The sequence below is a fragment of the Alligator mississippiensis genome, chromosome 2 (genome assembly GCF_030867095.1).
Source record: "Alligator mississippiensis isolate rAllMis1 chromosome 2, rAllMis1, whole genome shotgun sequence".
In the NCBI taxonomy this organism is placed as follows: domain Eukaryota; kingdom Metazoa; phylum Chordata; order Crocodylia; family Alligatoridae; genus Alligator; species Alligator mississippiensis.
In genome coordinates, this window is record NC_081825.1 from 189,845,028 (window position 1) to 189,870,176 (window position 25,149).

At 41.4% G+C, this 25,149-nt stretch overlaps 1 protein-coding gene and 1 non-coding gene across 16 annotated transcripts in view; both read right to left on the reverse strand.

Annotated features, from left to right (window-relative positions):
• Positions 1 to 239: 239 nt before the first annotated feature.
• Positions 240 to 25,149, reverse strand: part of NAP1L4 (nucleosome assembly protein 1 like 4) — a 47,414-nt gene continuing 22,504 nt past the window's right edge. For 13 of the 15 annotated variants that reach the window (XM_019476899.2, XM_014602291.3, XM_006271191.4 and 10 more), the window contains 7 exons: positions 23,631 to 23,770; positions 19,831 to 19,976; positions 17,150 to 17,172; positions 16,163 to 16,282; positions 13,882 to 13,911; positions 12,264 to 12,320; positions 240 to 1,556 (listed from right to left, as the gene is read on the reverse strand). In XM_019476899.2, the coding sequence (XP_019332444.2) occupies positions 1,518 to 1,556; positions 12,264 to 12,320; positions 13,882 to 13,911; positions 16,163 to 16,282; positions 17,150 to 17,172; positions 19,831 to 19,976; positions 23,631 to 23,770 (555 nt within the window). In that variant the 3' untranslated portion in view covers positions 240 to 1,517. Of the gene's footprint in view, positions 1,557 to 10,691; positions 10,730 to 12,263; positions 12,342 to 13,881; positions 13,912 to 16,162; positions 16,283 to 17,149; positions 17,173 to 19,830; positions 19,977 to 23,630; positions 23,771 to 25,149 lie in introns of those variants that run through there. The other 2 variants (XM_059722592.1, XM_059722593.1) reach the window with 2 other exon arrangements.
• On the reverse strand, positions 23,983 to 24,103 carry LOC132248941 (small nucleolar RNA SNORA54). The gene has a single exon (XR_009460412.1). It is a non-coding gene; the product is annotated as a small nucleolar RNA SNORA54 (small nucleolar RNA).

Genomic DNA, 25,149 nt, shown 5'->3' on the forward strand with positions numbered 1-25,149 from the left:
AAGTATTCATTTGCAAAAATTAGCAAGCTTGATGTTGCAAATCTAAACAAAGAACCTTTATAATGCCAATTTACACAAAGCCACTTTTCATATGCTCTCTAAATTCAAAGTTAGTTTATATTTTTGTAGAAAAAGTGTATAGTTACATTAGGTCATATTTGGCATGCTCAGAAGCACAAGTAGCAGGAGATCAAATTGGTGTTCTGTTAACCTAGGAAATTTTATGGACAAGACAACCATGACTTTTCATGTTTCACAACTTTAATAGAATATTCTAACTATTCTGTACAAATTGAAAACACCGTATTAAGTTACAAATGTGTAAGGTAAGGCTGGAGCACTCTACATGCCTGGTCACAGTGTTGATACAGTTGCTATTCAACTGATGCCAGAGATTGGCATTTGGATGCTCAAACTAGAAATGTGCACCTGAAGTACTGCACAACAACAACAGGTAGTTTTGAAGACTTCAGAGCTTTTAAACAAATTGTGGAACGGAGTAATTTGAGCTACGAAGAAGACACCAAAACTTCAGATTTACCAAGTTAAATTTTGTTAATCTATATGCTCAGAGTGAAAAAGTCCCTGCCATGCTGGATACTAAGCAATAAGACTATTGGAAATGTTCTGGTTCTTTGGCTGCAACCCACTTCTATTGACAGCAACAATTTGGCTGTAGATAGTTCAGATTTTCCCCTAAAGAATTGTCACTTTGAAGCACGTTCATTTTTGTCTAAGCTACCACCTTGAGAAAGACTAGTCAAATTTTCCTTGTACAAGTACCCATATTTTATGCAAACAGGAAGAAAATATTTTCAAGTATCTTAAAAACTATTAAAAAGCACTAATTCTTTCAAAGTACTTACAAACATGAATGAATAAATAAATAGAAAGATGAACAACTAAGTAAATCTCAAATATGACACCCTTTCAATAAAGTAAAATTTACTTCAATTTAATTGGCTTTACTCAGATAATAAATATGACATTTAAAGCAGCGCAAGCACTAATTTGATTTGTAGGTTGCAGGAAATTTTTTTAAAAAAGAGCGGGAGGGGGAAACTAGCAAAAAAAGTCAAGTCCTATTGCTGTATTTCCTTTAACTACCACTCATTTAATCCATTTATAGTTTAGCTTCTCGGCACATAGGCTATTCCACAATTTTCAAAGTTCAACAAGAAAATGGATAGTCTTTACTTTGTCATTTGGATTATTTCCCTATGAAGAGGCAAGAGGCTCGTCAGAAAGCCTACTGACAATTATTTAGCTACAGTGTACCAAAGGCTGTAGAGTGTGCTTTATTTAAACCTCATATTTCCCAAATGCATTGAAGTTGCCACTGTACAAGTTAAGCAAAAAAGAAGAGTTAGTGAAAAATCATGCATTTTAAAACAAATTAAGTTTAAGCATTGTTAATAAGATTGTGCTGCAGCAATGGAATATCCTGAACTGCAGGCCAGGTATCCAAATATTTGTTACAAGTTGTTCAAATATCACTCTGAAGTGGTATTTCCTTATTACTGTTGTTTGCATTCAGCAGGCTGGCTGGCATCTTTCTGTTTAAAGGAGAAAAAGAAAAAAAATAGTCACAAAAGGATGAAGTTTACAATAAATGTTCATCTGAAAATTGAAATTTGGTCATATGGCTTTTAGTTGAATGTAATACCAGATTAACTCTAAGTGGAGATATCTCCATGTAAATCCTGATCCAAGAGTTCTTAACTGCAACTCTCATGAACTCAGTATTGCTCAGCCCTTCAGAAGTTTGAGACTTATGCTTGGCTTCTCTATAAGTCTCCAGCAAAGCAGCCCAGACTTTCTAATTCAGTCTCCTAAATAAATGGCCTAATTTTCAAAAGCGCTCAAGCCAAATGGAGCTGCAGCAGTCATAGAAATTTGAAAGCAAGAGTATCAATCCACTTGCTTAGGAGTCAAATTTAGAAGTCTTGGCCTCTGTGCTGGAGATCAGGAATGCTGGTTACCCTAACAGGTTGTGCTCCCCTCCAGGCTACAGACAGCTGCATTTGTGTCAGTTTATACGTACTGCTATATTTTAGACCAGGTGCTCCATCTGCTTAGATCTTTGCGATTTACACACTCACTTATACAATTTTTTTTAAATACTGAATTAACATTTCTCTTCTGTTTGTTTCACCTTTCAGCCCTGCTTACTACTGTAAGACAAATACTAAGTTTCCTGAATACTACATCAAAAAAGGAAGTCAGGTACAGAAGAGATGAGACAGACAATGCCCAACTCTGTGAAATAATGTATACCTTTGATAAATTAATCTAAAAACAATATAAATATTTGAGATTGTACTAAAGCAAGCATGAAAGCACTACATTTTTTGTTTGTCATCATAAGTGTGTACGTGCCTATTTTCCCAACTGCTCTTCATATAACACTGAAATGAATCAATTTGCACTGATCTATCCCTGAACAAGAGAAGTCCTTTATGAAAAGGACAAGCACACAGCAAAGAAATTATTTCTCAGAAAGAAAAAAAAAATATTGGATTTAGTGAAACTTCAAAATCTACATTAATCTAGCACTTTGGGTAAAATTTTCTAAAATCTAAGTGCTTATGCACCTAGAGCCTTACTGACCGATTGTGAAACTTATGTTCCTACATATCCAAATTCCATTTTAAAAGGTAGCTTTGTGCCTTAGAAAAAATGCTATTCTTTAATTACAATTAAAATGCAAACTGCAAAAAACCACCAGTGAACTACTGCCGCACTGCCAAACCATATCCCACTCAAGCATGGTTGGACCTCCAGCATGGCTGAGAAGGAAGATGACAGAAAATGAAACAAAAAAAATGCCCACCCAAATCATTGTATAGACTAGTCATAAATGTAACAACTGATCTAGTTCTGTGAAACTTCAGGAAGTTTCCAGACACAGGAGTGTGCCTAGAGAACACACTGCCAGCAGGTCTCTGCCAGTTCTAATTTTGTAGTAGAGGGCTGACTTAAGGACATCCACTATCTTCCATCTTCAGGACATCTAACTGGTCAAGGATCACTAAGCATAAGCCAATTTCTCAGAGATCCAGGCCCTGAAGTATCTTAATATCTATCCATACCTTAATATCTACCCTTTGCACATCATATGGAACAGCAAAACCAGTGCTGAGATAAAAATACTATTTACAATGCTGACAGCTGCTTTCTGTATTAGCTTCCATCTCCAAATGATCTTAGTGTGCAGCCCCACACAGAGGCAGAGACACACAGATAACTGTTAGAGGTGTGCAAAACAAGCTGTAATCAATTCAGATTCGAGCCGAATCAGGGACAGTGATTCAATTCGCCAATTTGGATCACTGTTCCCGATTTGATTCGGCTGAATCAAAATCTGAAGGTTCAACGCCGATTCGGCCACAGAAACAGCTTTAAACGTTTTTTCTACATACCTCAAGGTACCATAAACACTGCAATAGTGGGACGAATTGGGCATCCCACAGGAGCGCAGGGTGGCCCCTCTGCATGCTCAGCAGTAAAGCCAGAAGTGGACTGGAACTACTTTCGGTCCACTTCCAGGTCCGCTGCCAAGTGTGCTGGGGACCCCCCTCCCCCCCAGCTCAGCGATCAGCTGTGGGGAGGGGGGACCCAGGTGCCCCCCCAGACCCAGGAGGTACCAGTCGCCAAGCTGGGGGAACACAGGAGGGGACCCCTGCAGACCAGGAAGTGGACCAGAAGTGCTTCTGTTCCACTTCCGGGTCTGCTGCCGAGTACGCTGGGGAGCCCCCCACGTTCCTGTGGGATGCTCCATCTGCCCCAGCATACTTCACAGCATTCACGGGCCACCTGGTACCTTGAGGTATGTAGAAAAAAAACATTTAAAAGCTGTGTCTATGTCCAAATTGCCAAATCAATTCACAGGGTTCCGATTCGATTCGATTCAGAGAGATTAAAGGGTCTCCCAATTCAATTCGGATTCTGACAGTCAGCCACTGAATCAAATCAGGGATGAAAGCTTTGCACAGCCCTAATAACTGTACTATTTCCCATAAACCCCCCCCAAAGTTGCACTTGGTTTATGTACACTTGAAAAGCAATCTTTGACAGAGCTGCTTCCCTAATAATCCAGTAACAGCCTAGAATCTAACACCACCCACAAAGTGTTGGCTTGTGGTAGAGACTGCAGCTGAACTTCAGCATTCAAAGCTGTCAATGAGCTGGTTCCTTCCAGACTGCCAACATTCTTGTCTGGACAGTTGTTCAGTGGGTCAGTTCCATCTCACTTAGACACCGGCATGATGGACCAAATTATGCAATGTCAGACATGATAAGAACTGTCCACATGATACCACGGGCATTTCAATCCAAGTCACCCACTTCAACCGACATTTGTACAGAAGTGCTAATCAGTTCATCTTCAGCAGGCAGCTTCCAAGGCAAACCAACCACTACACAAAACTACAACTCTGTTCTTCAAGGAGCAAAACAGGGCAGGGCAGAGAGAACATATTTTATGAGTGTATTCCATCTATAACTACTCACAGCTTCAGATTTTCAGCACTGAGGGGAAAGTAGCCAAACAGATCTAAGATAATGCAGTTTCCCAAGTACCAGCTGACCTCTGGCTCTCGGACATACAACCCCGTCCCACCTGTTAGACAGTCTGATGTCCTCCAGACTGGGGGCATAAATCCACACTCCATGAATCATAGCATCATAGCAAAACAGGTCTGGAAGGGACCTCATAAGGTCATCTATTCTAGTCCCCTTGCTCAAGGCAGGATCACCCTCACTTAATCACCTCAACAGTATGGTCACATCTGGACTAGCGCATATGTTTGGTTCTACGATGACAAGTAGCAGTGGCACACCTTGTGCTGCAGCTACTTGCTCCCAGGGAATGCCTGTGCCACGAGCATTTTGGTATGTGATAGGTTACCCTGGGGGCAGCAGGGGAGGCTGGGGCCAGCACTGGGCTGGCCCCAGCAACCTTACCTGGAGTCTTCCCGGGGCTGCAGCCACAGTGCTCCAGCCCAGCGGAGCCTGGCTGGCAGCCACAGCGAAGTTCCAGGCGGCCCGGCTCCGCTTTTCAGCAGCGCCCACTGCCCATGCTTGCACTACTGTTTTTTCTGTGGGTTTTTTTGACCCCTGGATACAGAAAATAAACCCCCAGAGCAGTGCACACCCAGGCAGTGTGCCCTTGCAGCATGGAGAGCACCTCAGTGTGTGGTATGTGGCGCTACAGATGTGTTTGCGGCACCACACCACACAGCCATGCTCATTTGGACGCACCCCATGAGTCAAACCTGTTCTTAGGCAGAGAAGGTTCTTTGGGTAAATGTGATATCTTTTATTAGACCAACTAAATAAATAGTTGAAAAAAAAAAAATTGCAATTTGCAAGCTTTCAGGTACAAATGCTATTCCTGCTCTCAAAAATTCCAGAGATGGAGATTTCACAACGTCTGCACCCTCCTAAATCTCCAACCTAGATTTCTTCTGTGGCAGCTGGAAGTAATTGCTCCTAGTCCTGTCCTCTATGGCCACAGCAAAAATCCCACCTCCATCCTCTCTACAGGCACCCTTCAGGTATCTAAAGACTATAAAATGCCTCCCAAGTCTTCTCTTTTCCAGACTTAAACAACACTAGTTCTTTCAGCTTTCCCTCAAGTCGTGTTCCCTAGGCCCCTAATCATTTTTGTCACTCTCCACTGAACTTGTTCCAATTTGTCCATGTCCTTCTTAAAGGAAGAGACCAAAAACACAGTACTCCAAGCAAGGTTTCACCAGTGCTGAATAGAGCAGAAGAACCACTTCCCTTGATTTGCAGGTGACACTTGTTAATACAACCCAGTATGCTATTGGAGGGGGTGGGGTTTTTTTGTTTTGTTTCACAACATGCACACTGTTGACTTGAGTTCAATTTACGGTCCTTCTCTGCATTACTAGCCAGTCATTCCCCAATCTGCACTTGAGATGGAATAATTACATGCACAAGTGCAGGACTTTGCACTTGTCCTTGCTCAATTTCACAATTGACTGCAGACCATTTTTACAGTCTGTCCAGCTCATTCTGGATCCTAACCCTACTCTCCAGAGTGTCTGCTACTCCGTCCAACATAGCATCATCCACAAATTTGCTAACTGTGCACTCAATCCCATTATCTAAGTCATAAGATATTAACAATACTAGACCTAGGGCAGACCCCTGAGGAACCATATCTGATACCTTCTCCCAATCTACTAATGACTAATCATTGGGCATAATGATCTAACCAGCTATATATCTACCATACAAGTACTTTCATCTAGTCTGTATTTCCTTAGCTTGTTCATGAGAATGTCATGCAAAACCATGACAAAAGCCTTGATCAAGTCAAGGTATATCATGTCCACTGCTGTCTCATATCCACAGAGCCCATCACTATTACAAATAAAATCAGGCTGGTTAAAATGACTTGCTCTTGGTGAATCCACACTGCCTGTTCCTGATCGCCTTGTGCTCCTGTAGGTGCTTCACAACAGATTCCTTGAGGACCTGCTCCATGATCTTTCCCAGTATTAACGTCAGACTACTGGTCTGCAATTCCCCAGGTCCTTCTTCCCTTTCTTAAAGATGGGCACTATTTTTGCGCTTTTCCAATCATCTGGGACCTCGCCTGACCTCCACAAGTTCTCTAAGAGAACCAATTCCTTCAGTACCTTAGCATGCAACTCATTGGGCCCTGTCAACTTGAAAGCATCTAGCTCTTCTAAGTAATCCCTAACCTGTTCTGCTGGTCTTACCTTAGACCAGTGAGCCAACCTTATGTGGCACACCTGCCAAAATTAGCCACACATGCTCCCCATTCCCTTTCCCTGCCTAATCTACTGCTCTCCTTTTTCTGCTTCTTCCGCTGTGCTTCCTAACTAGATCTGCTACACTGCTTTCTGCCCTGCTTACTCTTGTACTGCCTGCCCCCTAACTGGTTTACCATGTGCCACATGTGCTGCAGGGGTGTCTACTCTTGACCTAAGCCATTTAAACTCCTTGCCCATTTTTGCTGCCAACTGCACTTGTCATCTGGCAGCTGCCCCATTTGTGAATTTTTTTTATTTTGGCCTAAAGTACTTCATCCTTCTCTGCCTCATGCACAAACTAAATTCCCCTCTGCATTCTTGTATGGGACCTACTATTTCTTTGGTATTCTTCTTACTCCTGACATACTTGTAGTCTTTTCTTGTTGCCTTATACCGCTGGCCAGCTACATCTCAAATCATGCCTTGGCCTTCCTCATTTTCTCCTTGCATGTCTGTGCAATACTCTTATACCTTTCCCTAGTAATATGATCAAGTTCCCACTTTTCTAGGATTACTTTGAGTTTTAGCTCACTGAGGAAACTGCTAAGCTGGTCTCCTGTTGTGACAGAAGAATGGGAAGTGCCTGCTCCTGCACCCTGAGAAGGATCTCCTTAATGTGCAGACTGCTTCCACTGGACATACTACTAGATGATTCAAAAAAGAGTTGCCTCCTTCCTTTCTACACTTCTACATATCAGTCTTTTGAAATCTTCCAAATCTGTCACAAACAAAATATTCCATTTTGTTCCATGTGCTGACTGACATGGACATATGGAAGTTGATAATCTGTCTTCCTTTCTAGGTTCTGTACTTTGTTTCTCAAATGCAGCTCAATTACCAGGTATTTTATGATCAACAGAAACAAGCACTAGCTTCACTGGGGAGAGAACTAGCCATCTGATGCTAAGACTATCCATAAGAAAAGATTAACAAACTGCCTGAGGTCCATAAAGGCCAAGATGTCACATCTTAATGATTCTGGTAACCCTCAGTAAATTGCCTAAGATTCAGTCCTAAATGGCAAGGGTATACAAAATTCCAAATGCATATGTTGGAAATAACTTCTGAGTGAAACAGATGTAAAGCACTGTGCTCCAGAATAGGAGTTCCTGAAAGGCTCTCCATCTATTCATGACAGAAATATTGCCTAACTCCTTAAAACAGATTGGCTGGCTAGTGGTGGAAGCTTCAATTGTGGTTGTTTTGAAGATGGAACAAGTACTCAGAAGCAGTAGTTACTGTCCTCTTAGGAGGGAATGTTTTTAATTTAACTTGAAGCTACCATGGTAGTGAACTGAACTGAGCAGTTAAACTTCTTTTTCTTCTTCAGGTAATATCATACTTGCTCGAACTGGTTAGCCAGCTAGAGCAGCGTTTCTCAACCCATGGGTCTCACAACCCAACAAGAATACAGGAAAGGGTTGCGAAAAACTTTTAAAAATTGATTCTCCTTTAAAGGATAAAAAGATGGGAAACTGTTTTTTTCCTTGCAGACTGGCAGAGTTCCAGACTGCAAGGACTGCTTGTGGCCCCCCTGCCCCACACGCCCACCCTCTGCCCCACACACTTGGGCCTGGGGGCAGATTGGGAGTAAGGGGCACTGGGTCAGGACTGGCCATCGATGTTTATAAGTGGGTCCTGGTACAAAAAAGGTTGAGAACCACTGAGCTAGAGGACACAGCCCTTAAAAAAAAAAAAAAAAAAAGGCACAAGTGTGCCAGTCACAAGAAACAGAATACTGAAAATACTGAAGTTTTTCAGAGGCTCAACTACATAAAACAGCCTTCCTCACCTAGACTGCAGAGCCTAACCCTTTGCACAGGTTAACTGACAGTTCTGCCGGGACATTTTACCATCAGAATAAGATGCAATTAAAAACAAACAGAGAAAGTGGAAAAGAATGAAAATAGTCAGAGCAAGAAAATAAGATTTAAATACGAACACTATTGAATCAGATTGGCTAGAAGGCAGAAACAAAGTAGGAATGGGAAGACAAACAAAGTAAATTTAGGAGAAAGAGGTTTGACATATAGCAAAGATTGCTGGTACACAGAAAGGTGAAAACTTTTCCAAACTTAGTGAAAAAACAGAAATTAAAGAGAAGAAAAAAAAAAGACAAGGAACAGTACAGTAAACTCTCTATTATCCAGTACTTCACCAACCGAATACTCCATTAACCGGAGTTTCCGGCCGGCCAGATGCAAGGGGGGGCAGGGGAAGCTCAAATGCAGAGGCCACCACCCGCCCCCCCACCAGCCAGACGTGGGGGCGGGGGAAAGCTCGCATGCAGCAGCTGCTGCCACACACCCCCTTCCCACCTCCGCTCCGCGTTATTCCAGATAACTGGAGTTTTTACATAACTGGCAAACCCCCTACCCCAGGGATGCCGGATAACAAATTTTACTGTACACAGAATGGGTGGTTTGGGACGGGAGCAATGAAAAAAATTAAGAGCATATTATTATGCATCTATTCATAGCATTACTTATCAAGAATACTATTATTTTGTTTGGAGAGGAGCAAAAACAGTACCTTATAAAGGCAGGACAAGAAATCTAGGTTTATTCCTAAAGACAGGGAATCACTGAATTGACAAAATGGAGACAGACAAGTCATACTGGTGAGAAGATCATTTTAGCTGCTGAATGTCTGAAAAGCTAATTCTCATCTTTTGCTAGTTGATAGAAGGCTGTTACACTAGTCCAGGCATGATAGTGGCATGAATGTATTCTGGTAGACGGGGGGGGGGGGGAATAGATGTTTTCAAAGCAATAAGATTTATAGATCAGAAGATAAGCTCAGCCTTAGGGCTGAATGATGGGAAGGATACTGAACATAAAATCGAGAGGGAGGAACAGAACTGAAAAGAGTCTCATTTGTCACGAGCTTTGGGAAACACCAAGAAGAAATACAAATGCAAAGATGCAAGCCTGGAGTAGAATAAATTTCTAGATCTGGGGTACAGAGAGACAGAACAATTGTAACGCTACTGAGGGATACTGATATAAGCTGTTATTACACATTTGCATGATTCTGTAGCAACCAACCTGGCACCAATTTCCATCCCACTTCATCAAGGGTCAAAGTTGGGAGGAATTCACTAACTTATATTGTTGCAGGATCATGCAGATTCAGCTGCAGTCTAGCACTTGCTATATGCTTCCATGCACCAGCCTCTTCTCCCCTCCCCACATGAAATGGTTACAAATGTACGTTTGTCCATGCTCTTTGCGAAACTGTGTGAACAGTCACCTCAGGGGAAAGGGAAGAAAGGAAGTATGACCATGAAACATCAGAAAACAGGAGGCAAAGAGAAAGAGGATCCACTAAAAGCATAACTATGTCAAAGAGGCAAACAAGGGAAGAGAACCAGAAGAGAGAGAATTGTGACAGTCAAACAAGAACTTCCCCTGGCATGTGCATGACTGCCTATGTCAGAAAGAAAGGAACAAAGACACAGATTTAGAACAAGTCAGTGGAGCAGAATGGAAAAGGAAACTAGAGGTAACTTGCAAATACACAGCAAAAAAAAGAACTCAATGCAAGCCAGTTAAGAGATGCAAGGGATATGGTACCAACACAAATACAAGAAAACAAATCTCAGTTATGTACATACATTCTATAACCCTGAAGTGCTACAAGGCAAGTCATGACTTCTGTCAGGGATGCAAAGAGGTATTCTAGCTTAAAAAAAAAGACTCATGACACTACTCAGGAATGTCCATCCACCGAAATGTTCTTCTTTCTTCTGAACTGCTAGCGAGACCTATACCCAAAATTTCCCCAAAATTTTTATACCAAGAAGTAACCGTAAACAAACCACATGTCATGGGCTACAAATTGGAAGCTTGCAAGTTAGGTATGAATGGAATTCCACCTTACCTAGAAATGTATGAATGATAAACAGACTTAAATTACACCTAAACAGGGAAAAAAAATTAAAAGGAACTGTCAGCATGAAAGAAAAATGAAATTACAAAATCATACAGGAGGCAACAACCAAAACCTTCTAAAGATACTGTAAGAAATGCTTCTACAAAATACAATACATAACAGGGCATGCTTCACAATATGTAGCTATGTCCGAGGGATCATAGCCATTGTAGTTGGTATAGACTGCTAGGTTCCTTCCTTTTAAAGTATCTTTGATACCATTATACCAGTACTAATGTGTTTTGCTCCTCAGTTCTCCCACCACTGCTTTTCTATTCCTTTCTGAAAAGTCAAGAAAATAGGGAATTAAAAAAAAAAAAAAAAGTGTCAGTGCCACTATTTCTTCATTTGAGAAGGATTTCAACAAGGATATAAGTTTCTACGAACATGTAATGTTTCCCTTTAAGGAGACAGGAATGATTATGGAAAATGGCACTCGAAAGGATTTACAGTGGTCAATTGCAAAAGACATAGTGTATCAGTAACGCAATTTAACTGCAATTTTCTTCAGTTTGTGTGCTAGTTATTCCCTTTTATTTGTGCTACTGAAAAAAAATGAAAAGGTGCTGTGTGAACAGCAGAGTGAATAAAACATTGTCTGTACTTCCACACTCTAACTGTAGTTTAGATATTGTTTAGGTGTCTGAATCATGGCTGAAAAGAGACTGGAAGACAGCAGTGCCCATAGTCAACTGAGTTTTAAGCTAAATTATACTTGGCACATGTCTGTTTGAATAGAGACATGACAGGATGGCAGAGGGCTGGATTTTGCAACGCAACCAGAAAAGAAAGCAGCTAAGTTATTAGTTGAGGGGGAAGGTGGGAGAGAGGGAGTAGATGAGCTAACAAGCAACTGTAAAAATAAACTGGTGTCTAACATTTAGACTTCAAACTGATAGGATTCCAAGATGTACAACCCTGTAAAATAGTTTCTTGGAAAATTTTCTGTATCATTTCCCTTTACTTTATATAGGCAGATGGAGAACAATGTTTCTGTTCCAGTGCAAGTAAAACAAGGGGTGGGAGGCAGGGGTGGGAAGTAGGGGGTGAAAGGACCCCCCTCACCCCCAACTATCCAAACACATTGTTCTAAGAACTTATAAAAAAGCCTTTGGCAACAACAAGTATAAAGGAAAATAAGTTTAAAGAAAATCTGCAATTAGAATTGGTTCTCTTCAAAATAGCAGAGAACAGTGGTACTCAACCTTTTGGTCCTCTGCACCAGATGGAATGGCACAGGACCAGCCCTACCCCCCAAACCTACCCTCCCAATCCAGCCCCGTGTACTTCATGTAGCATGCAGGGCCATGTAATCCAACCCGCAGGGTTTCCCACAGATCTGGAAATTTGGCAGCATAGACGCAGCAATTATTACCACCACCACTCCCCACTGCCAAATTTTCAGGCCCATGGGGAGCATAGCACAGAATCCCAATGTACTTTGTGGTTACTGTCTAAATACTTATAAACTACTGTAATAAATAAGGTTCTCACCCATATACCTATAAAAACAAGAAGTACCTTAGGCTCACTTTCTGTATCCTCCTCTTCCTCTCCCTCCTCTTCACCTTCCAATTCCTATGACAGGAAGAAAAGAGACTAAAAGAAATTAAAATGAGTTTAAAAAGCAGCTGCTTATGGTGAGGAAAGCCATCTAGTAAACTAGTGCAAATATTACATTTCTGTGTCTTTCACCTATTAAAAATCACTTGGGCTGGATAAGGCCTGACAAATCATCTGGCCTGGAGTGCTGGCTTACACATTCATATGGAAGCTATTGCAAATTTCCAAAAAGTCAGGTTTTACTTGTGATGTCATTATGAGTTTCACACTTCTTGTCCACCACCTGTCCACCCCACCCCCAGCTTTTTCTTGCTGGGCTCATGTATTCCTGTACATGGTTCTATACCACTAGCATCCTTTCAGCAACTCTCCTTGCACATGCTTAAAAGCAAGTGCTAGCATCTCTGAATGGAGGCAAATAAACTGACAAAGAGCTGGTTTTACAAAAGATTCAGACTCTTCATTGCCAAAAGGCTGAACTCCTCAAAAAATAGCCAGATACAGTCCAGACCCAAAGTTAGGCCATTTTACCGTAACATTTTTATGAAAAGTTTTGAACATACTATGATGAAGAGTGGGGTAGGGGGAAGGAAATCACATATTGAGTTATTTGCCAAAGCATAGTGTCCAAATTTAACACTTAATTTTAGTGAAAAAATTCTATAGTGACTATCACTGTTGTGCTTGTGCTCTAACAACACCAAAACAAACTAACTTCAGTTGTAAACATAAACCAGTTCAGAAGTAGTTCTGGTAAGTCCTTCATTTAAAATTACTTTGAAAGGACCACATACATTTTAAAAAGAAAGGTCGAACCCTAGGACACGTAAGACTGCCAGTTAGTGGGATACATAGCCTGTATTTTTTAAGTCATCTTCCATTGCAGCCCAAGACTTTATCCTTTATAAACAGCTACACCAAGATCCATCATTGCAACCCTTACAACTACCTACAACAGTTTTCTTTTGTTTCTTCATTTTAAAATGACTTCACCAGTATTGAAAGTGCCAATCTTCAACTCCTCTCAGGTGCAAAAACTAACTGCCATAGATTGTAGCACAAAAATACTGGACAAAAACTACGATGAGTGCTCATGTTGCTTGTAGACATTAACACACACCAAAACATGCTTTACCAGAAGCAGCAGCGTGTTACTTCAACTAGGCTCTGCTGTGTCTGTAAATATTGGGTGCTTCAGAGGGGCTTTTTGGCACTTAGCTAAAGCTGATTCAATCTCCTATTAGATAAAAAGTGCCAAAAAGGCCCCACTGAAGTGCCTGATTCTTACAGACATTGGGCGAGCTGAGCTGAAATAACATACTGCCTCTTCTAGGCATGCACAGGTCTTGGCACAGGAATGTGCCACGTTTCAAGTAAAGTGCTATTTTTTTTGTTTTTTAACATCTGCAAGCACCCCTGAAGGTACAGTTGTAGCAAGAGACAAATATACATTTCACATCTTACCATTAAACTATGAGAACAAATTTTGGGGAGAACTATGAACATAACAGCTCCATTTTTGCCCTACAAATCATAACTTCGGAAAAAGAAATATGGTTAGTAATACATGTCTTACCTCCTCTTCTCCTTCCTCTCCCTCTTCAAACTAAAAACAAAAGAAAAACAGAAAAAAAAACACTTTTAGTTCTGCAGAATATTTTATGTACATATTAGCTATAGTAGGCATACCTCATGAAACCTACAGCATATTTAATTTAAAAACATTAGTACTTATACCATTGCAAAGTGGTTAACCTACCATATACAGTACTAACTGCATTTTTCAGATGTGGATGCCATTATACAAAATTAAAAGGATTTGCCTTCTGTCCTATGCCAAACTAGGAAAAGAATTAGGATTCTGGAACTCCTCTCCCAAGTCTAATTTGTTTCCCATTAAAGCTACCCACTGTCGCCTCTACATGATGACAATGATGCCTGCATGAGAGAGGTCCTTTAATCTGATCAGACAAAAGGAAATCTCAACCCGGAAACATGACTGCAAAACACATGTCCCTAGTAAGATGCACCTTTTTCTTGAGCTCTCTCACTTCTGCAAGAGACATAAATGAACAGGGATACAAGCCATTACATACATGCACAAATGCCTAAACAATTTGTGAAAAAGGCAGCATAATTCCATTTTAAAAGCCAAGTCAAAAGCAGAAGTCTACAAATCATAGTAAGTCAGATGTCCATAAGCACTTTTTTTGAATACTGTACATTTAGATTAGAAGCTGAAATAATACACTGACACCCCTTTCTGCTGTGCTTATAGGATACTCACCATGAATCAAAATTTTTAAAAAACTTTAATGGGATTTGGTGAAAACAAAAATCAAGAATTTTTTTTAAATATAGCTTTCAAATGAAAAAAAAAATTCAATTTGCCCTGATCAAAATTGGTTAGAGTAATAGCTTGGAAATACATCCTTAAAAAGAAATAAGAAAAACTAGTCTGTCCCCAAGCCAGAAATCTTTTGTTTTGCCTCCATCTAGTGTCTGTGTGCTACTGTAACATGGACTGCTTCTTTCACTCACATTCCTACAAAGTTACCAACTCAAAAAAAAGACAGTTACAATTTGCGTTGCTTCACTAGATCAAGCTTAAGCTGTAAATCAGCCAGCACAATGAAAGCCCAAACAACTCTTAACATCAGCTCTGCAAACTTCTGCAAAATCTTGAGTTCCACTATCACAATATACTGAGAGTGTAACCATACCAGAGGTCAGACACTATCCTGTTGCAATTCAACAAAAAGGTGCTATTAAAAGGAAGCAGCAGGTTAAGTGAGTGGCGTGATGTTAAGTCAGGTAGAAAAAAAACCCCAAAACAACCTCTCTCTATGGCTAGGGACAGAAGTTACACAAACTGGTTTAAGTGATCAGAAACTGATTTAAACTTGTAACAGACCAGAGCTTATCTTAACCCAGTTTCAGCCATTTATGTACACATAAATCAGTTTCAAAATGGCTGAAACTGAGTTAAGATAAACCTGGCTGAATGTATCAGTTAACTGATTTGGGTCCAACTGGTTTGTGAAACTTCTGCCCCAGACCTCTTCCTGGTTCAGGTTAAATCACAGTCCCCCAGCATGCTTTCCAGCCCAGGGCTGGACTGTGCCATCTGCTCCATCTCTCTACTCTCTTGCTGACTAGGGGCGGGGAGGGCAGGCCCAGTTGGGGATGCAGCCCAGTCTATGAAGGGGGAGTTAAACACCCCTTCCTCCACTCAAGCTTACTGCTGGCTACAACTATGAATTACAAATCCCAGAGGCACCTGGAAGCAGGAAGAGGAAGTGATGATAAGCAACCCTGCAGAGCCCTGCTGCTGTAATTCTGGACTTCAAATCCTAGAGAGACCTTGGGGGCAGCAGGAAGTGAACACACAACCAGAGCCATGCTCTAGCACCCCCTGGCTTCTGACCCAAGTCACGGCAGGTGTGTGGCTACATTTCCTGAATCAAAGGTAAATGTCTATTCACTTCCGTTTCAGTTTAATCTGTGGTGACTATAGCTTAGACTAACCTGCAAAGACTGAATTGATTCAGCCTTGGGCTTTTTGACTGTCTGTACCTAGCCTATCAGACATAAAATGCTAGGCAGTCAGTCAGTGAAGGGTCCCAAAAGATGCATACCAGTCTACTATAACCCTGTCTGGCCAGTTATTTGGCCAAAAAACTTATTGCATCTGATTTCAGATGAGTCATTTATTTTCTTCCCAATCCCTACATGAAAAAATTCACACATTTGTTTCAGTCAAGCAAATAATGTTGCTATTCACCATTTTCACTGGAAGACACAGATTCTTTGTACAGGAAAACAAAACAGACAAGATCAGTCATAAATATACCTACATTATCATCATCCTCTATAGCTTCCCCAGTGAAATAAAGCACGGCACGAGGAACTATCCTTTCACGGAAGAAGTGTCCAATTTCAAAGTCTGTTGCTAAAGTAAACTCTGAATCTTCATCCTACAAAGCAAGTCAATTCGGTTTGAGACTTACTACCGGAAGCGTAAAACACATTACACAGATAGCTCACCTTCAGAATGAGCACTCGAGAACCGAAGAATCTGAGATCAAAGCTAAGAGGACCAGACTTCAACTTTAATATATTTACATTTTACAACATTTAATTGATTTCATAGACATTAGGGCTGGAAGGGACCTTGGAAGATCATCAACTCTAGCCCCCTGCCCGAGGGGCAGGAAGTCAGCTGGGGTCATAGGATCCCAGAAAGATAAGCACCCAAAGTTCTTTTGAAGGTGTTCAATGTAGGTGCTTGAACCACCTCCGATGACAGGTTATTCCAGGCCTTGGAACTCTATTCTAATGAAAAAAAAAAAATAATAAAATCCCATACTCTCTGCTGGTTTAGAAATTGAACTCCACCTAGATACACCCTTATATATAACCCATATGGAAACACATTCCTTTAACAAGGAATGGGCTACTAAACTAAGAGTTGTTCTAAGTGTCTGTGTTGTGACGGGGGAAAAAATGCTATTCATTAGGGACCTTGGATCTTGGAGCTGACTAAGGAAAAGCGCTGGGTGGCTTCAGGAGACTGGACCTCTTGCCAAGGTGGCCTGTTATAAAACAGACATAATGGGAGACAGAAGAGCAAGTCAAAGGAGAACTAAGCTATTTGGGGAAGTAATATAAACAAAGTATTTTTGTCTTATTCAAACTGAAAACTCAATGTTCTTACTAAAAAAGTCAAAATAAGAGCAAAATCTATATACTATCACAGATGTAGGCATCTGAGTAAAGTCTAGGAAGGGAAGTTTAGCAGGGAAATGACATAAAAGTAATAAGATTTGAAAAGTGAAACTTACCAGTGACTCACCATCCCCAGATACTAGAAAAACAAAAATAAAAAAGATGAGTATTCAAGAAATGGTTTTTAAAACATTTCAGTATAAGCGTAAACACCCAGTTAGACCATGATATGAGCAGAAACCTCTTCACAGAAATAAGGTTAGGTAAGTGTGGTTATAACATGCTGGAACTGGAGAGCCTGCAAATCCTTGGTACTGATAACATGACTGAAGGGAAAACAATTCAGTTTCAGCTCATCTTTAACATATATAAATTGAATTTAGGAATATTTGCTGTATTACAACATAAAGATAACAAAATGAAGATGTGTGAACACTGCCACCCTGATTTAATATAATAAAAATGTTGGGAAAGGGAAATGTTATCTATTTTTGAAGAAAGAACATGAGGCCTTATTAAGATCTGCCAAATATTAAAGGTCTCAATTCTGCAATTAATACAAAGATGTAAAATCTGTTGTCCACAAGTCCTCACTGGTAAGGTAAACAACTCTTTGCAGAAAGTTCTTCCAGGGCTTGAAAATAATTGATTTCAGACTACACAGGACTACAATACAACTGCTATCACCTCATAGTGCCATAACTCATTCTCCTATTTTCAGATCCAATGCTGGGAGTATAAATTAGAACACCGTGTCAGCATATCCTTCTTCCTTACATAATCTAAGATTTTCTCTGTCATGGCTATATTTGTTACAAACAACTACAGCAAAACATAATACTTTGTACAAGGCTAGTAGCACAGGGTGTGGCAACCTATGGCCCAGCAGGTCAGATCTGGTCCACAAAACAACTGCAGGAGTGGGGGGAGGGGGAATCTTAGAGAAAGCAAGAATAATCGCTTATGATCAGTGCGATAGTTTAACTTTTAAACTGTGCGTCTCATCCTTTAAATCCAGAATGGCAGTACAGAGCCATGCTGTACAGTATTAAGACCCAAACTGACAGTATTAAGAACAAAACAGCCAGACTACATTAAACTGTGCTTGAAATCCTGTTTATACTATATTCCTTAGATTACTTTCCTATGACATCAGGTAAAAACAAAAGTTAGTTGTTCCAGCATCTTTAGCTACACCCCAGATTACTAAATCTCTCTCCCTGTTTAATAGGCCCGTGTGAAACAGCACCATTCCACTCTGTCTTCCGTTTTGATGGAACAGTGTTTCGTTTACAGTTTCGTTTCATCGAAACTTTTTCGACGTTTCGCCCATAGGCTATAATGGGGAAGCACAAAACTGCCTATAACTTTGTCATTTCTAGCCTGATTCGAATGAAACTTGCAGGGATGGTAGCCCCTTCTGAGGGCATGAAGCCTACCAAGTTTCAAAAAGATAGGGTGCAGGGGTTTCTAGGAAGCCGCACCTCAAGTTGCTGACAAGCAAAACTGTCACTTGCCAGCAGCAGCAAGTGGCAGGCAGATCGGGGCTCACCTGCACCCCTGGGAGGAGTCCAACAGAGCCCCGCAGCCCTCCCAGGGGTGCAGGCCCCCATTCTGCTTGCCAGATCACAGGAGGCTGCTCCTGTTGCCTGGGACAGGTGGCAGCACCAATCTTCCTGGCGCTGGGTGCGGGCTGTGCCCAGCACCAGTCCCAGGCAGCAGGAGCAGCCTCTTGTCATCCAACAGGTAGACTGGGGACCTGCACCCCTGGGAGGGCCGCAGGGCTCTGGCAGACTCCTCCTGGGGGTGCAGACGGGCCCCCGATTTGCCTGCCAGATCACAGAAGACTGCTGCTGCCAGCTGAGACCGACGCTGCTGCTGGCCCCAGCCAGCAGCAGCATGCTGTCATCCAACATGCAGATCTGGGGGCTGGCACCCCCTGGGAGGACTGGGGGCTGTGCCAGAATCCTCCTGGGGGACATGGCCCCTGGATCTGCGTAGGATGACAGGAGACTGCTGCTGCTGGCTGGGACCGGCATTGAAGCCAAGCCCGGCTTCGAAACTCTAAACGTTTCGAGTGCCCTTTTTTCATTTCAAAGGCTTTTGTTCCATTTTGATTTTGCTATTTTGAGTTTGAAATGCATCGAAACCGCTTTGAAACAAAACACCCAGTGAAATTTCATACAGCCCTACTGTTTACTTGTTAGCAAATAGCAGCTGTTTTGTTCTACTACTTGGTTCTCATTTCAGACTCTAGATCAGAGGTTCTCAAATTTTGTTAGATTCAAGCCCCTTTCAGAATATGCCAAATCTTTGTTAATTTTTTTTCTTGAGTGCAGAAAAATAAGAGCAATTTCTGTTACAAACAACTTGGAAAGACCACAACAGGATAGAATGTATTTAACACTACCAATTCCTATCTGAAATCTCTGGGTTTATCTTGTGAATCATGCTTGCAACCCTAATAACGCTAATATTGCATGGCACCAAATGGCACCCTTTAAAGGATCTAAATGAGAATCACTGTTCTAAATGCTGGATTCAGGGAAGCAATCAACTGCAGTCTAATAGCAGTACTCTACTGCTTGCCAAATACATATCCCACTACTTTAGATCTGATTTAGCCACTTCAAATGAGGTGTATATATGAACATATTCAAAGGAACATATCTGCGGTACAGACAGCATGGTTAATGAATCTATAAGTATAGCCAAGATAAACAAGCCAATCTGATAAGAATACAGTTCATGTAATTCATAGAAGTCCCAATAATCCTTTTCTACAGCCCAAGCTTACCTTTTATTGGGTTGAAGAAGTTAAAGAACGAATCATTTGGGACTTGTTTAGTAATTGTTCGAACTGTGCCCCGACCCTTGTGTTTCTGCTTCTTCTTGATTGTTTTAACTGTAACATTTTTTCCTTTCTTCCAGTCAATACTGCACCTACAGACAGCACAAGGGAAACAATATTTTATTGCAAAATGACATGGGGAAAATATGCAACTTTAATATTAGTATAACAGAAAAAAGGGAGGCAAAGATTGGTTTCAGTTTTATAGGCAACTGAATTAGCTTAACAAAATACTAAGCCTGCTTTAAATACACTGTTCTGTATTAATGCTGTTGTTACAGAGATTACACTAAACATTCAGTGTACAGATACAGAAGTACTTCAAGGGACCAAATTCTCTATTCATTCCCCACTGTAGAGCTCAATCATTGCAAAGTTGGGAACAGTGTCACACAGCCAACCTAAGAATCATTTTTGTGCAAGGAAACCCAGCCTAGATGGTGTGGTGTAGCAATTATTCTCCAACCTGGGTGTCAGAGGGACATGGCTGGTGAAGTAAGGACATGGAACAACCCTCTTGAGCAGTGGACAGCCAGGCAAAGTACAGTCCAGTCCAGTCCAGTATCCATATTCCCATGCAAAGGACCAAAGAACTGCTCAGCTTTTGTGAGAATCAGAGAGCTGTGAAGGAAACAAACATATTTGCAGTCCCAATACGAGGCCATTGCATAGCACAACTTGGACTGACTTGGCATGCTGTTCAACTCCATGCTACTGGAACTGTCACCCAACTTGGCTCTCACACTATCAAGAGACTGAAGTCAGGCTGTAGTTTTACTCATGTTTGCCCAAAACACTGGACAAGCTACAGTATAACTACGGTCAGTCAGGACACAACAGACAGTTACCTTTGGAGAGAGAAGTAAAAATAAAGTTGTGTTAGTCCTGTGTTCATTGCTGTAGTCAACCTCACAGTGAGGTGGCAGTTTGCTCAGGTAGGAAGCCACATGCTACTTACTACAGGCAATTTGAATAGGATAGCTGCTCTGCTTTATACTATAAAATCCAGGGCGCATTAAAGTAATCCTGTTGTCTACTCACATGCTGAATAAAACTCTTAATTGGAAAAAATAGTCCACCATACTCTGGAACAGTTTAGTGGCCTAGGACACCTTGTCCCACAGATAGTTAAGCAGTCAACTGTTTGACAGAGGTAGCCATGTTAGACTGAAAAAAAAAAAAAAATCAGGCAGGGTAGAGTAACATAGTCTATAAAAGGTGTCCAGGTTGAACTGCCCCATCCATCTTGTACACACCCAGACAGAGAAGGACCGTGACACAAGCTTACGCTGCTACTTTAAGTCCTTTCCAGTACACCCCTTTCCCCCCCACACACACAGAGCACAAAGTAGGACCAGGAAGGGCTGCAGCAAGAGCAGACACTCTTGCTTGCTTTAAGTTTATCAGATAACCTAAAGCAGGCAGGAGCCTATGTTCATGTCATCACCCTTCTCAGTCTGGCTCTGCGTACGGTGTGCAGGGCACTTACCTGGTGGGAACAGCAGCACCCCCCTCCCAGTTGAGAGCTACTGAGATAAGCTAAGGCAGAAAAATAATGGTTCTTAACTGGGGTGCTGCCAAATTCAAAGAAGGTTGTGGACAAGTACCATGAATCTAAAAACGCTGAGTCACTGGCCTAGACAAAAAGGAGTGTTGGTCTATGGGACCACCACAGTGAAACCAAACCAGCAAAGTATCTAATTCATCAGCCAGTCTATGTATGAGCTTCTGAAAGGTTTTGGTACATGGTTGGGATATTTCCGGGAATGCTAAATATTATTCTTTAAGGAACAGAAACTGGGTTAAAAAGCTGAAATTCACAGTTTAAAAGGCTAAAAGCTACATGATCTCTTTATCAGCAATTTAGAGTACAAAACTGCATATATATGGTCACTACTATGATCTCTTAACATCACAAGATGTAAACAGAAAGGTCCAGTTCTGACAGGGTAAACTGGCAAAAATTCAAAGTTTATTCCACAGAACAAAAATCTTTGGTGCAGATCTACAGACCTTGGCAAGGCAACTGTGAGTCATAAGAAACCATAACAAATTTTGGGGTGGCTGTAGCCCCCACTTCCAGCACTGCCGTCTCCTACCCCACCCCTGCCCACCCCGAACACAGCCCCGGCCCAGCTGCCCTGCCAGGAAGAGACCAGCATAGTCTCTGACCACAAGCCCACAGCAGCGCATGCACATGGCATTTTTCAGTGACACTGCCAGCTACACCAGCCAAAAAAAGCCAATTGCTGATACTGTCAATTTTCCTTTATCGGTGCTGATACGATATGGACTGATATATCGGTGCCTCTCTAGTACAGAGGTACCTAGTTTGAGTATCCCAAATTATTTGGATTGGGAGATGGCCAAGCTGAGTATTTCGGTGTCTAGGAGGGTAGTAGGGCTGTGCGAAGCTTTGGGTGGCGATTTGAATCAAATTTGAATTAAAAGGTCCAATTTGATTCAAAGCTTTCCGAATCTTCTATTTGGAAAGCTCTCCAATTTGGAGAGCTTTGATGATTTGGGCAGCAGGGAGCTGTGGCCAACTCCGAGCTGGTAAGTACTAGGGGTGGGGACCCCTGCCAGCCCCTATCCCCTGCCTGCTCCCCCAGGCCCCGCACCACATGGCTGCCCTGCCCACCTCAGCTCCCAGCCCTTTAAAAAAAAAAGCCTCAGGGCTCACCAGGTGCTGCCAGGTTGGGGGTGATCCCTGCTACACCCCACTGCATGGGGGGCTCTGCACAAGGCCCTCAACCCTCCCCCACAACTGACTGAATCAGTTATTAGATAAGAGTGCTAAAGAGACCCCACTAAAGCTTCCAATCTATACAGACATTCAGTGAGCTGGGTTTAACTAATGCGATGCATGCCTCTTCTGGGCAGATGCTGGATTAAGTGCAGGGCGCACAGAGTTTAAAGTAAAGCTCCAGGGGGTTTTTTAATGTCTGTAAACAACCTTAAAGATTTTGCCAAGAAATGTAGGTACCTGCAGACTGAGGCACCAAGACAGTTAGGCAGACATTTTTTTAAATGGCTTGCTTGCATTTAGACACTTAATTTCCTCCAAAAATTGCTCTTTAGGAACCAATTTTAAAAAGGTGAATTATTTTTTTCCACCAGGAGATGCTCTTCCTGGGGAATACTGTACCCACCAGGAGATATTCCTTCTGTAAACAAACATCATACCCTACTTTTGAGTACAATATTTGTTTATACTCAAGACATGTTCACAAGAGTACTAGAACCAACGACCCTGTCAGACAGTCTGCCTACTCAAAGGCCAAAAAGATATTTACTCATGCATGATTACCTACATGTTTTTTCTTCTGGACTGAAGAATGATAATGTAATAGCAGTTGTTGATGGTCTATTTGCAAATTGGGTAAGCGTCCAATAGGGGATGGATTAAGAGCACCATTAAGTTTACACAAAAATGCAAGCATCACTTTTTAGTCACTACCTCTTTTATCTGAATCAGAGACACTGACTTGGAAGTGAAAAAGTTAGTCTAATTGTTTAACCCTTACCCTGTAAAAACGTAACAATTAAATAACACTATTTTATTTCATATGTATGCAATGTGGTGCTTAATAAAATTCTTTGAGCTTACCACCTCTACTACCAGTTGGACAGTTTTGTCCCAAGGACTCTTTATATATTGCCAACCACTACCATGATAAAGAAAACAGCATCTAGAGAACACAGACTAGAAACTCATAATGTCTTAAAGCACAAGTTTTCCTTACCCCTCACAATCAACTATTTCAGGGCCTTCAAATGAAAAAGGATCCGTCTTGTCTGGTTCTGACTTCATCTTGTAGGTTTTTGTCAGGAATGAATTAGTAAAGTAGTCATTGGGTCCGAAGTGGAACTCTAATGAAAAAGACTTAAAAAAAAAAAAAAAATTATTGTTATAAAAATCAAATTAGATTTGAATTCTAATTCTGAACTAATACAGGAAAGAGCAAGTCAAAGTTCAAAAGCTTCCCCCTACTCAACAAATCAAATTCTAATTCTACTACTATTACAAACTGCTGGGGCTCAAAGTCACTTATACAAGACTAGAAAATACTAAACCAACTAAGTAAATCCATTTAGGTTTGTCCCCAAATGTAGAAGAGAGACAGACTTTGTCAGTCTTCCCATTTTGGACTTAGTGTAGCACCAGAATGGAACCCATTTCCAGGAAGATACTGTCAACAGGTTACGAACAGTGCAAAAGGCAAAAAGAGAAACACGTTGATAGAGTCGGTCCTAAAACTAAACATTAAAATGGCGTAACTTTCAAAGCTTTACTGCAATTTTGTTTAAACTAAGCGGCTACTTTAGTCTGCAGATATACAGTTCTTCCACCCCTTAGTACACAGTCACAGTCTTCCTGAGACCAATTCCCATTCGAAAGCTCTTGCATGATTCAGAAAATCTGCTCAAAATATACTGCAGGGAAGATTCACTATGGGCAACCAAGGCCGCATCATGCACAAACAGGAACTCTCTCAGAACCAGGTCTTTCAACTCGGTTTTCATTCTAAACCTTGCAATGTTGAACAAGCCTCCATCTAGTCTGGTTCAAAGATCAATGCCATCATTGTCACCCTTGAATGGATTAAGAAGCAGGAATGAAGGGCAGAGGGTAAAGAGCATAGAGGCTAAGGCACCCGTTTCACCCTGTTGTTGATGTCAGAGGCATTGGATTCCTTGTTTTCATAATACTACAGCTGCCTTCATACCTTGATGTAATGAGTAAGTGATGCTCAACAGTTTGGAGGAGGGAAACAGAGGGGGGATACAGTTTCTTCAGAACAGTAAAAAGGCCCCATCTGTTGACCATATCAAAGGCCTATGTCAATCAAGAAGACTCTGTACATTGGTATTTGTTTTTTCTACGCTTGACCGAATATATTATATCAATGGTAGAGCATCCTGAGCAAAAGTGTCAAAGAATCTATCCTGAAAGCCATTCACCTAGAGATTGCAGCTTAAAAAGTGTCACTTGCATCATGTTTCTTATGACAATATTTCAACAGGGGGTACCTCTATAGTTGTCAGAGTTGCTTATATCCTCTTTGGTTCTGTATAACTGTACAACCCAATCACCTTCAAAATCCTGCGGTACCACTTCCTCTTTCCAACAGAGCAATAGAACTTCATGGAGCTTTTGAAAAAACTCACTGTTGGCACATTCGTAGGATTTCAGCATGCAGACTGTCATTTCTGGATGCTTTGGTGCCAGGAATCTATTTATAGTCTTTCTGCAAATCTTCT